This window comes from Lynx rufus, unplaced genomic scaffold (genome assembly GCF_022079265.1).
Source record: "Lynx rufus isolate CCGP_SWC_20201006 ecotype Redwood Valley unplaced genomic scaffold, mLynRuf1.p SCAF_22, whole genome shotgun sequence".
NCBI classification, from domain to species: Eukaryota; Metazoa; Chordata; class Mammalia; order Carnivora; family Felidae; genus Lynx; species Lynx rufus.
In genome coordinates, this window is record NW_025814837.1 from 17334938 (window position 1) to 17347019 (window position 12082).

The following is a 12082-nucleotide window of genomic DNA, read 5'->3' on the forward strand; positions in this document are numbered from 1 at the left end:
CTTTAAGTGACCTCCATATATGGCCTATCTAAAGCATCAGGAAAAAATAATATTTCAAGATAAAAGATCATCTTTCATCTAATCCTCTTTAAACAGCATTATGTCTATAAGACTCTGAAGCTACAATCAAGAGAAATCAGAAAATCAACCATCCATTCTCATTCATCCATAGCCATAAAGGGCTCTACCTGGTCTGGTGGGAAAGAGGAAGAAGCCAACCTTATAGAGCTGGAGAAAGAAGCCTGGTATACTCCCCGGAGTAGAACATCCCAGTTTCTGATAGGAGTTTCTTCCAAAATTACCAATTACTACACACTGGACACAATAACAAGACTATAATTTCCAGTACGTTTTCCCCTTCAGCTATTAGAAACCATGTTTAGGCAAAAGAAGCTATTGCAAAAAATGAGACTGCTTTATGTGTTATATGAATAGGCTTGTCTACAGGAGAATCGAAGTATGAAAGGAATGTTCTTTAATTGAAAACACAACTGAGAGAGACGTTCGAACAAAATTCAGCCACTGGTAGTGTGATCATATCTACAAGCAAATACTCTCCACGACTAAGTGGCAAGTGTCTCTTAATTACCCCCACATATCACATTACATGCTTATGAAATAATATTTGGTAAAGAACAAATTATCCAAATAAATAAATATATGTGGTTCATTTATGACAACATGTCTGAGTAAAAAGCCTTAATTAAACATGTTTGGCAGGAGGACGGTCCATCCTGATTAAAATTAAACCACCCACCTAATTTGCTTTCGGTTAGAAACAGAAAAAGTCCCCTACAAGTCACATGACTTCTACTCAGGCAGAACGTCTGTCGGTTATTGAAATATAATCATTTTCTCACCTCTACAAAGCACACAAACTCCACACAATCTTATACACAATTCAGTTCAAGTACTCAGATTGTATTGAAGATTTACTCTAAATGAAAATGAATGTATCCTAATATATCATTTCAGAAAGGGGTTTAGCAACCATATTTTTTAAGTAACAATTTTTCAGGATCACTTTTCCAATAAACTTTTGTGGTACAAATGATAAAATGATGTCCCTATCAGGTTTTCAGGGCTACCTCAGCAGCCGTTGGATCCGTTTCTCTGTGAGCATACATGTAAAAATCCAGAAAGTTGAGACAGAGAAAGAGAAAGAGAGCAAGCGAGCAGACTTTATGAGTGTTTAATGCCTGGCAAATTGAAGCATGTCTTGTTAGGTATTATACAAATTCAATCTCATCACTTTTCTTAAACACGGATTTCACTGATTTTCGTGGTTTACTTTACCGGTAAATTTTCTTCCAAGCAGAATTTGGAAGTCTACAGGCACTGGACTCTTTTGTCTTGGGGCCTGAGTTACTCTCGAAAGGGCACAAAGTTTCATAGTGTACTAACACCCCACAAACATTCAAACTCTGAGCTGCCTGGGCATTTCCAGGTGGGCTGATGTTTACGGGGTTTGTGGTTAACAGCTCAGGAGAACAATCTGTCAGGCACCGTAATAAACCCTGCCAGTCAACAGGACAGGGAGGCTCTGGGTCCCTCCCCCAGCCCACCCATTATTCATTCATCCCCTTCACTTAAAAAATGTCATAAAGCTAGGAACCCTTCCCCAGCCCAAACCAAATTTAAAAGGGACATTACCTGGCTGGGCTTAAACTCCACATAACTTGCTTGCAGATGGCTTTGACCCGGAGGCTGAAGAAACGCTACCCTTTGCTGCTGTGAATTATATCCCAGACACTGCCCCACAGCTGCCCCAAAGATCCACAGCCATCCAGCGCTCCAGGCTGACCACCTCACTGTGGGGGACATCCTGGTCCCTGGGCGTCCGGCTGGCTGCACGCAAACCTTTTCCTCTTCCTCTTATACCTGCCCTTCCTGCTTCAGTGCCCAAGCCCGCCTGACTCAGGTGAGGCAGGCTGTCTGCGGCAGGAGGCCCCACCTGTAAACTTCACCCATGAGTCAGCCTGTGAGAGAGCGCACATAACAGTCCCACAGGGAAGAACGCCGCTCTGTAATTCCTGCGAGGTGGGGTAGGCATCACCTTCTACCCACCTTACCCCGCAGACGGCACTAGCTGATTAGAGCAGATGTAAATCACAGGCTGAGTCACGAGCAAAGAACACGCCCGGGGCAGGAGGCTGGTAATCCAGAGGTTCCACTCCTTCCCTGGGGCTATGATTTTATTTAATCGGGCTAGAAAAGAGATAGGAGGAAGGGGGTGGGGAAGAAGAATCTTGGCACCTGTGGACTAAATGTTATAAGACAGAAGTCCCCACGGGGTACCTGGGTGGCTCAGTTGGTTAAGCGTCTGACTTTGGCTCAGGTCATGATCTCCCCAGAAAACCACGACAGGTAATATATTTGCAAGTTAAAAAAAAGAAACTTGTGTGCAGATCACCTAGGGGCTTTCTGCGATCAAGGGGTGAGGACAGAAAGGGGAGGGTGTTGCTAAATGTACATACAGGGGGGAGAGGGAATACACTGAGTGATAATATTTGCTATTTCCTAATAATTGCACCAAACATTGTGCTTTTCCCTCCCATCAGGAAGAGAACCTATTTACAACTTGAGATACGACAGTTTCATTTTATGGCACAATTTAATCATCTGAGGACAAGTCAGGCTGGCTGGGCCTGGCAGGAAGATCTGCTGTGAGCTCGGAAACTGGGCTGCCACGTCCCCTGGAAGAACCAGGACACTGTCTGGACTCTAAACCGGAGGGGCCCTCGACTAAAGAACAGCACAAGAACCCGAGGTCACCTACTGGAAAGGCAGTGGCTCAAATACTGGGATGCCCACTGGCGGGCTCTTTCTACTTCCCAGAAAGTCCTGATTTCTACAACCTCCAGGATTGACCAAATGCCTGCGGCTTTCCAGTGGAATGTGAGATGTCTGTGATTTCTTTTTTGTATTTCATACCTGAAGGTGGTCCAGGTAAGACAGAAGCTATAGCCCAGGAGACACCTGTCCGATGGACAGAGTACTTCAGACCGTCCAGCAGGGTGGGGGCAGCAGACAGAAGGGGCAGCCACAGGAGTCCTAGGGGGAATTTCTTCCTACCTGACATGAGTCACCGGTGTAGCCAGGGGGGCAGGCACACATCTCCACATGATGTGCTCTACGCCCACTTCCTGTGGCAGAGGCCTCCTCCAGTCCCACCCCGCTCAAGGAGAGCCGCTGAGTCTCGGTGAAGTAGAGGCCTCGGAGGCGCACACCTTCTAGTCTAGACAGTACCATCATCAGCTCTTCCCGGGACACGGGGGCACCGCTGCTGGCGTGCCTGAAGTTTCCCTACACATGGAAAAAGAAAAGCAAGGTCTCCCCTTGGCAAGCCCACTTCCAGGGCTTTCAGAGAGGCAGGCGTCCAGCACAAGTCAAAGGAAAGGCACGGAAGACAAGAGAGAAGGGAAGGGGAGGGGAGGGGAGGGGAGGGGAGGGGAGGGGAGGGGGAAGGGAAGGAAGGGAAGGGAAGGGAAGGGAAGGGAAGGGAAGGGAAGGGAAGGGAAGGGCAAGGAGGAAAGGAGGAAAGGAGGAAGGGAGGAAGGGAGGAGGGGAGGAGGAGACGGGGAGAGGAGAGAACAGAAGTTAGTATAAGATAGCAGATTTATATTTAGAGTCAGGTATCCTGGGTTATTCCTAAGAAAAGAGAGTGCCACATGAAAGGGGAAAAAATGAAGGCAGGAAATAAGGGACAATGAAATGCAATAAGATTTCCCAGTGTTTACTTATTTTAAAATGCACTTTTGGGACACCTGGTGGCTCAATTGGTTGAATGTCTCTCTTTTTTAAACTTTTTTTTAAGTTTATTTATTTATTTTGAGAGAGAGAGAGAGAGAGGGCAAGGGAGGGGCAGAGAGTGAGGGAGAGAGAGAATCCCCAAGCAGGCTCCTTGCTGTCAGTGTGGAGACAGAGGCGGGGCTCGATCTCAGGAACCGTGAGATCATGACCTGAGCCAAAATCAAGAGTCAGACACTTAATAGACTCAGCCACCCTGGCGCCGCAGAGTATCTGACTCTTGATTTTGGCTCAGGTCATGATCCCAGGGTTATGGGACTGAGCCCCACCTTGGGCTCCATGTTGTGCATGGAGCCTGTTTAAAATATTCTCTCTCTCTCTCTCTCTCTCTCTCTCCCTCCACTTCTCGCTTCCTCTGTCCCTCTAACCAACTCTCTCTCTCTCTCTCAAATAAATAAATACATAAATAAATAATTTTTTTTTAAAAATGCACTTTTGTGTGTGCACAAAATGAATGAGAATGATACAGGAGAAAGGCTTAAGGAAACCCACTGAGTCATGCAGTTAGATCACTCATTAAATGTACATAATTGGGACAGAAAGTACAATCTTTTCTTGCACACACACATTTATATTTTACTTTTATGATGGTAAAAGGCACATCACATAAAATTTACCATTTCAGCCATTTTTAAGTGTACAGTAGAATAGCATTAATTATATTCACATTGTTGTATAACACATCCTAGACCTTTATCATCTTGCAAAATGGAAACTCTGTACCTATTAAGCAATTTCTCCTCTCCCGCCAATTCCTGAAAACCACCATTCTACTTTCTGATATTATGCATTTGATTACTTTAAATACCTCATATAAGTAGAATCACTCAGTATTTGTCTTTTGGTGACTGGCTTATTCCACTCAGCATAAAATCTTCACATTACGTCCCAGAATCTAACTAGCTAGAACTATCATATTCTAGCACGTGATAGGATTTCCTTTTTAAGGTAATATAATATTCCAACATATGCATATACCATATTTTCTTTATCCGTTCATCTGTCATCTGCCACCTCTTATCTACTGTGAATAGTGCTGAAATGAACATGGATGTGTGAATAGCTGTTCAAAACGCTATTTTCAATTCTTTTGGATATATACTCAGAAGTGGGATTGCTGGATCACGTGGTCATTCTATCTTTAAAATTTTTTAAAATCTCAATACTCTTTTCCACAGTGGCTCGCACTGTTTTATAATCTCACCAGAGTGCACATGTGTTCCAATTTCTGCACATCCTCACCAACACTTGTTATTCTGTTTTATTTTTAACAGGAGCCATCCTAATGACTGTGAGATGGTATCCCGTTGGTTTTGATTTGCATTTCTCTACTAATTAGTGATGTTGAGTATCTCTTCATGTAAAAGCCTGCACTTAGAAAAAGAATTTTTTTTTTCATGTTTGTTTATTTTTTGAGAGAGAGAGACAGAGCATGAGCAGTGGAGGGGCAGAGAGAGAGGGAGACACAGAACTGGAAACGGGCTCCAGGCTGTTAGCACAGAGCTCGACATGGGACTTGAACTCAGGAAGTGTAAGATCATGACCTGAGCTGAAGTCGGAGGCTTAAACGACTGAGCCACCCAGTCATCCCTAAAAGACTGCACATTTAACCTTTATATTCTGTTGCCTCCTTAAAACTTGGCTTCCATATGTCTTAAATGGGCATAATAATATCTAATCTCTCAGCAGTATGATGAGGATTATGTGTCCTATAGTGTCCTATATAGTAGAGGATTAAAGCAAATTAAATAATATAATGTACATAAAGTGTTTAGCCCAGTGCCTAACATGTAGTAGACATTCAATAAATGGTATCTATTATTATTTACATACAAATAAGATACTAATATAATTTTAGTTTATATTTTTAACAGCTTGAGGTATGATTTGCATACAATTATATTCCCTTATTTTAAGCGTACAATTTTTAGTAAATTTACAGAGGCATGCAACCATCGCCACAATGTAGTTTTACATTTTCATCCCCCTACCCCCAAAAGAACCCTTGTGCCCATTTGTAGTTACTGCCTATTCCCATCCCAAGCTCCAGGCTTTACCCTTGTTGGACCATTTATATAAATACAAGCTTTAGGGGGGTGCCTGGGTGGCTCAGTTGGTTAAGCGTCTGACTTTGGCTCAGGTCATGATCTCGCGGTCCGTGAGTTCGAGCCCCGCATCGGGCTCTGTGCCGACAGCTCAGAGCCTGGAGCCTGTTTCGGATTCTGTGTCTCCCTCTCTCTCTGACCCTCCCCCATTCATGCTGTCTCTCCCTGTCTCAAAATAAATAAACATTAAAAAAAAGTTAAAAAAATAATAAATAAATAAATAAATAAATAAATAAATAAATAAATACAAGCTTTAGGGACGCCTGGGTGGCTCAGTCAGTTAGGCATCTGACTCTTGGTTTCGGCTTGGGTCATGATCTCACAGTTCAAGAGTTCTGTGCTGCTAGTGTGAAACCTGCTTGGGATTCTCTCTCTCCCTCTCTCTCTGCCCCTCCCCCACTCATGCTTGCTCTCTCACTTGCTCTCTCTCAAAATAAATTTAAAATAACACTTAAAAATCAATCAATAAATACAAACTATTTCAATAGTACACAAATGCTTATCTTCTATTCATTTCTTCACCTGCTCTGTTGTGCTCTTATTATCATATACATTATGTCTTTATACACTGTATGCTGATCAACACAGACTTATAATTACTTATAATTATTGCTTTAAGCAGTTGTCTTTTAAATCAGAAGAAGTTACAAACAAAAGATATATTTTTACTGCCTTTCATGTTTACCTATGTAGTTACCTTTACTAGTGTTTTTCATTTCTAACAGGGATTGAAGTTATTGTCTATAGTGTCCTTTCATTTCTGTCTAAAGATTCCCATTAGTATTTCTTAAAAGGAGGGCGGGATAGCACTGCATTCTCCCTGTTTTGTTTATAATGGAATGTCTTCATTTCTCCTCCATTTTTGAAGGACGTTTTTCTGGATATGTAATTCTTTGCTGCATGTTTCTTTAGCACTTTGAATGCTGCCCCACTGCCTTCTGACTTCCATGGTTTCTGGTGAATAGTTAGGTCTTAACCCTATTAAGGACCCTTGTATGTGATGTGCTTCTCTCCCATTGCTTTTAAGATTGTCTTTGTCTTTCAGAATCTTTACTATGATGTTTCTAATGTGTGGATCTCTTGCATTTATCCGACATGAAGTTTGTTGAGCTTGGATGTGTAGATTAATGATTTTCATCAAATCTGATAAGTTTTGCAGCCATTATTTCTTTAAATATCGTTTCTCTTTTTTTCTCTCTCCTCTTGTTCCGGTACTTCAATTATTCACATGTTGGTACATTTGATGGTGTCTCATATGTCTTTGAGAGTCTGTTTGTTTTTCCTCACTCTTTTTACTTTCTGTTCCTCAGACTGAATAATCTCCATTGACCTTCAAATTGGCTGATCCTTTCTTCTGCCTGTTCAACTCTGTTGTTGAGCCCTGGTCTTAGTCAGCCTGGCTGCCATAACAAAACACCATAGACTCAATGGCTTAAACAACAGAAATCTGTTTTCTCAAAGTTATAGAGGCTAGAAGTCCCAGATCAAGATTGCCAGCCAGTTTGGTCCCTGGTGAGAATTTTCTTACGAGCTTACACATGGTTGCCTTCTCACTGTGTTCTTATGTGGTAGACAGAGAGAGGGAGTTTTCTGGTGTCTCCTTTTATAAGGGCATTGATTCTATCAGATCACAGCTCTATCCTTATGATCTTATTTAACCTTAATTACTTCTTTACTCCAAATACACTCAAACTAGAGACCAGGGCTTCAACACATAAATTTGGAGAGAACACAATCCAGTCCACAGCAGCTCTTCTAGTAAATTCTTCATTTTCAGATATTGTAATTTTCAACCCTAGAATTTCTATTTGGTTCTTTTTTTTATAATTCCTATTTCTTTACTAGTATATTGCATTTGGTGAGATATTGTTCTCATATTTTACTTTAGTTCTTTAGACATGGTATTCTTTAGTTCTTTGATATACGTTGATTTAAAGTCTTTGTGTAGTAAGTCCAATGTCTGGGCTTCCTTAGGGACAGTTTCTATTTATTTATTGCATTTCCCTCCTGTGCATGGACCATGCTTTCCTGTTTTTCATGTCTCACATTTTTTTGTGGAAAACTGGACATTTAACATAATGTAACATGGCAACTCAGGAAATCATATTTCTCCCCCCTCCCCAGAATGTGTTGCTGTTGCTATTTACTATTGTTGTTTGTGTCTTTGTTTAATGAGTTTTCTGAACTAATTCTGTAAAGTCTGTATTCTTTGTCATGTAAGGCCATGAAAGTCTCTGCTTAGGTAGCTTAGTGGTCAGCTAGTGACTGGACAGAGATTTCTTTTTTTTTTTTTTTTTTTAATTTTTCAACGTTTATTTATTTTTGGGACAGAGAGAGACAGAGTATGAACGGGGGAGGGGCAGAGAGAGAGGGAGACACAGAATCGGAAGCAGGCTCCAGGCTCCGAGCCATCAGCCCAGAGCCCAACGCGGGGCTCGAACTCACGGACCGCGAGATCGTGACCTGGCTGAAGTCGGACGCTTAACCTACTGCGCCACCCAGGCGCCCCCAGAGATTTCTTTAAATGCATAAAACCGAAAAGTCTCTTAGTATCTGCCAAGGGGTTTGTGTGTATGTTGAGGGACCCCTCAACACTCAGCCAGGCAGCTGACAACTCTGTTTTAGCCTTCACTTCTGGTTTATTCTAAGGTTCAAGGTCAGCTAGAGGTGAGGTCTTAGGGCAGTGTCAGGTCTTTCCTGAGCATGCTCACAGCCCTGAGTATGTGTGGCCTTCTACCTTCCCAAGATTGTGTTGGAGCTTTTCAAAGCCCCTATGGACATCTCATTCCCAGCTTTTTAAGTTTTGTGATTAGCCTATTATTAGCCCCAACTGTTATCCATCACCTCAGGCAGCCATGAAGTTAAGCAACCGCCTCTAAATGTTTGCAGACGTCCCAAGGGAAAAGCTTTTCATTTTGGAGACGGTTCCAAGTCAGGTCAAACAAAGACAGCTTAGAGGTAGAATCTTCCAGAAAACCTCCAGACAGGTCAAATCATGATAGTTCTCTGAGAGTGAAGCTTTGTATAAGCTCCGATGCCACTGTCTCCCCTGATGGTTGCTGGGCTACTGGCCTTCACCTTGCTGGTGGGCTACTGTTTTTCAAAGCTACTGTGGAGGTGGGGGATGGGAACAGAGCAAGCTGACTGCCACAAAGCCTGATGTTCTTACCAAAATTCAGCCATTTTTCTTGAATAAACACTTTTCAGATTGTTGTAAGCCTTTGATCAATGTCCAGGTTCTAACATACTTGATTCTAACCATTTTTGCCAGATTTCTTATTGCTTTTACAGAGGAGAGAATTTCTGGAGGTTCCTCCTCCACCAATTTTGCTGGAATGTCCACTCTCATATAAATAGAATATGTGGTCTGTGTCTTGCTTCTTTCACTCAATATAAAAGCAATATATTGCTTTTGAGATTCATCCATGTTGTCATAGGTATCAATGCTTTGTTTCATTTATTGCCAAGTAATATTCTATTGAATGGATGGACCTGTACAGAAATGTTAAAATATGTCTCCAGATTCAAAGTACTTGAGGTATCAGACATATTTTTTAAATTTTTTTTTAATGTTTATTTTTGGGAGAGAAAGAGAGACAGAGCATGAGCGGGAGAGGGGCAGAGAGAGGGAGACACAGAATCCGAAGCAGGCTCCAGTCTCCGTGCTGTAAGCACAGAGCCCTACACGGGGCTTGAAATCACGAACTGTGAAGATCATGACCTGAGCCAAAGTCGGATGCTTAACTGATTGAGCCACCCAGGCACCCCTTAATGTTTATTTTTGAATGTGTGCGCAAGTAGGGGAGGTACAGAGAAAAGGGGAGGTGAGGATCTGAAGTGGGCTTCTGTGCTGACAGCAGAAAGCCCAATGCAAGGCTTGAACCCACGGACCACTAGATCATGACCTGAGCTGAAGTCAGACACTTAACCGACTGGGTCACCCAGGCATCCCTGGACATACTTAATAATACGAGTGGAACACTATTTTAAAGAAGTTGTCATAACCAAGTAAATGTAATATGTTTTATGATTTCATAAGCTTTCCTTTATTTATTTATCTTAATCTTATTTCTTTTGGTATTAGACTGTTTTTGTGACTTTTCTATCCATTCATCCCAAGCCTTTGTTGGCCACTGAGGAAGGCATGAGATCACAGCATTTACAAGCTCACAGGGTTTATAAGACAATGATAAGTACCTGTAAAACAGGAGAGACCATGCTAAGTGCCATACAGATAGTATAAACAAAGCCCTATGAAGATGAAATTCTGTATATTCTACACAATTTATATTTTAAATTTATACACATGAAATATATGTCTAGAAATATAATTAATATTTTGAATTCATAAAATAAGTCAAAACTCATAATTGCTTGAAAGGACTAAGTTGTAGAAATGGAGTATTACTCGGCAATCAAAAAGAATGAAATCTTGCCATTTGCAACTATGTGGATGGAACTAGAGGGTATTATGTTAAGCGAAATTAGTCAGAGAGGGGATGGGCTAAATGGGTAAGGGGCATTAAGGAATCTACTCCTGAAATCATTGTGGCACTATATGCTAACTGACTTGGATATAAATTAAAAAATAAATTAAATTAAAAAAAGAAAAGATGCTCAACATCAGTCATCATTGGGGAAATACAAATCAAAACTATAATGAGATATCACTTCAAATCTGTCAGAATGGCTGAAGTCAACAACACAAGAAAAAACAGGTAGCTGCAAGGATGTGGAGAAAGGAAAACCCTCTTACACTGTTGGTGGGAATGCAAACCAGTCCAGCCACTCTGGAAAACAGGATAGAGGTTCTTCAAAAAGTTAATGGTAGAACTACCCTATGATCCAGCAATCACACTATTGGGTATTTACCCAAAGAATACAGGACAATAATTCAAAGGGATACATGCATCCAATGTTTATAGCAGCATTATTTGCAATAGCCAAGATATGGAAGCAGCCCAAGTGTCCACTTACTGATGAGTGGATAAAGAGGAGGTGTAACACACACACACACACACACACACACACACACACACACACACACTGGAATATTATTCAGACATAAAATAGAATAAAATCTTGCCATTTGCAATGACATGGACAGAGCTAGAGAGTCTAATGCTAAATGAAATAAGTCAGTCAGAGAAAGACACACACCATATGATTTCACTCATTTGTGGAATTTAAGAAACAAACAAACAAAAAAACAAGCGAAGAGAAAAAATAAGAGAGAGAGAGAGAGAGAGAGAGAGAAACAAAGCAAGAAACAGATGATTGATTATAGAGAACAATCTGATGGTTACGGAGGAGGGGGAGTGGGTTAAACAGCTGATGGGGATTAAGGAGGGCACTTGTCATGATGAGCACAGGGTGATGTATGGAAGTGTTGAATCACTATATTGTACACCTGAAACTAATATAACACTGTATGTTAACTAAGTGGAATTAAAATAAAAACTTAAATCTTAAAAAAAAAAGAACTAAGTTATGGAACAAAAAGGATCATCAAGAACCTTTTTATGTGTGTTTTTCTTTTACCTCCACCACCTGCACACGCACGTGATACAGACGGTCAGGCCGTGGGTTATTTGGCTCCTCATAGATGATGGACATGTGCTGACCCTGTTTAAAGAAAAACATGAGATAACGTCACAACAGAGAAATAATACCTAATATGGTGCATGTTTGCAAACAGGAAACCAGGAAAATCCCCTTGACTGAAAGTGGCTATAAAGATGGAATTTTATTTATTTATTTATTTATTTATTTATTTATTTACAAAAAAACATGCTTTGCAGTCAATGCAGGAGGTGACTTTCCATGACGGCTGACAGGTCCAGGCTGTAGTAACCAGAAAGTGCTTTGGTGGGTGAGTTAGTGAGGAGGGTGGGGTGGGGAGAAGGGCTATGTGCAGGCTGCATAGACAGGTTGCTGCAGAGCTGGCACGTGGGGGAGGAAGCCCCCGTAGCCCACTCCCTGTGGGATCCAGCCCTGCTCACTCTCAGCCTCTGAACCTCCCTCCTCATAGCAGGGGCTCTTTGGGACTCCTGACAGGGCATAATGGGAAGGTCAAAACCCACCAACACCTCCACCCCAAACCCTCACACAAAAACCCCAGCTTTTCTGTTACAAACCCAAACCCAAAAGGGTTCCATTCGCTAGTG

The 12082-nt window shown here is 41.7% G+C and overlaps 1 protein-coding gene across 2 annotated transcripts in view; it reads right to left on the reverse strand.

Moving 5' to 3' along the window:
* Nucleotides 1–12082, reverse strand: part of LAMA3 (laminin subunit alpha 3) — a 274852-nt gene that overhangs the window by 73685 nt on the left and 189085 nt on the right. The window contains exons 37-38 of one of the 2 annotated variants that reach the window (XM_047087081.1): nt 11457–11540; nt 3076–3306 (exon numbers count right to left, since the gene is read on the reverse strand). In XM_047087081.1, the coding sequence (XP_046943037.1) occupies nt 3076–3306; nt 11457–11540 (315 nt within the window). Of the gene's footprint in view, nt 1–1653; nt 1843–3075; nt 3307–11456; nt 11541–12082 lie in introns of those variants that run through there. The other variant, XM_047087082.1, reaches the window with a different exon arrangement.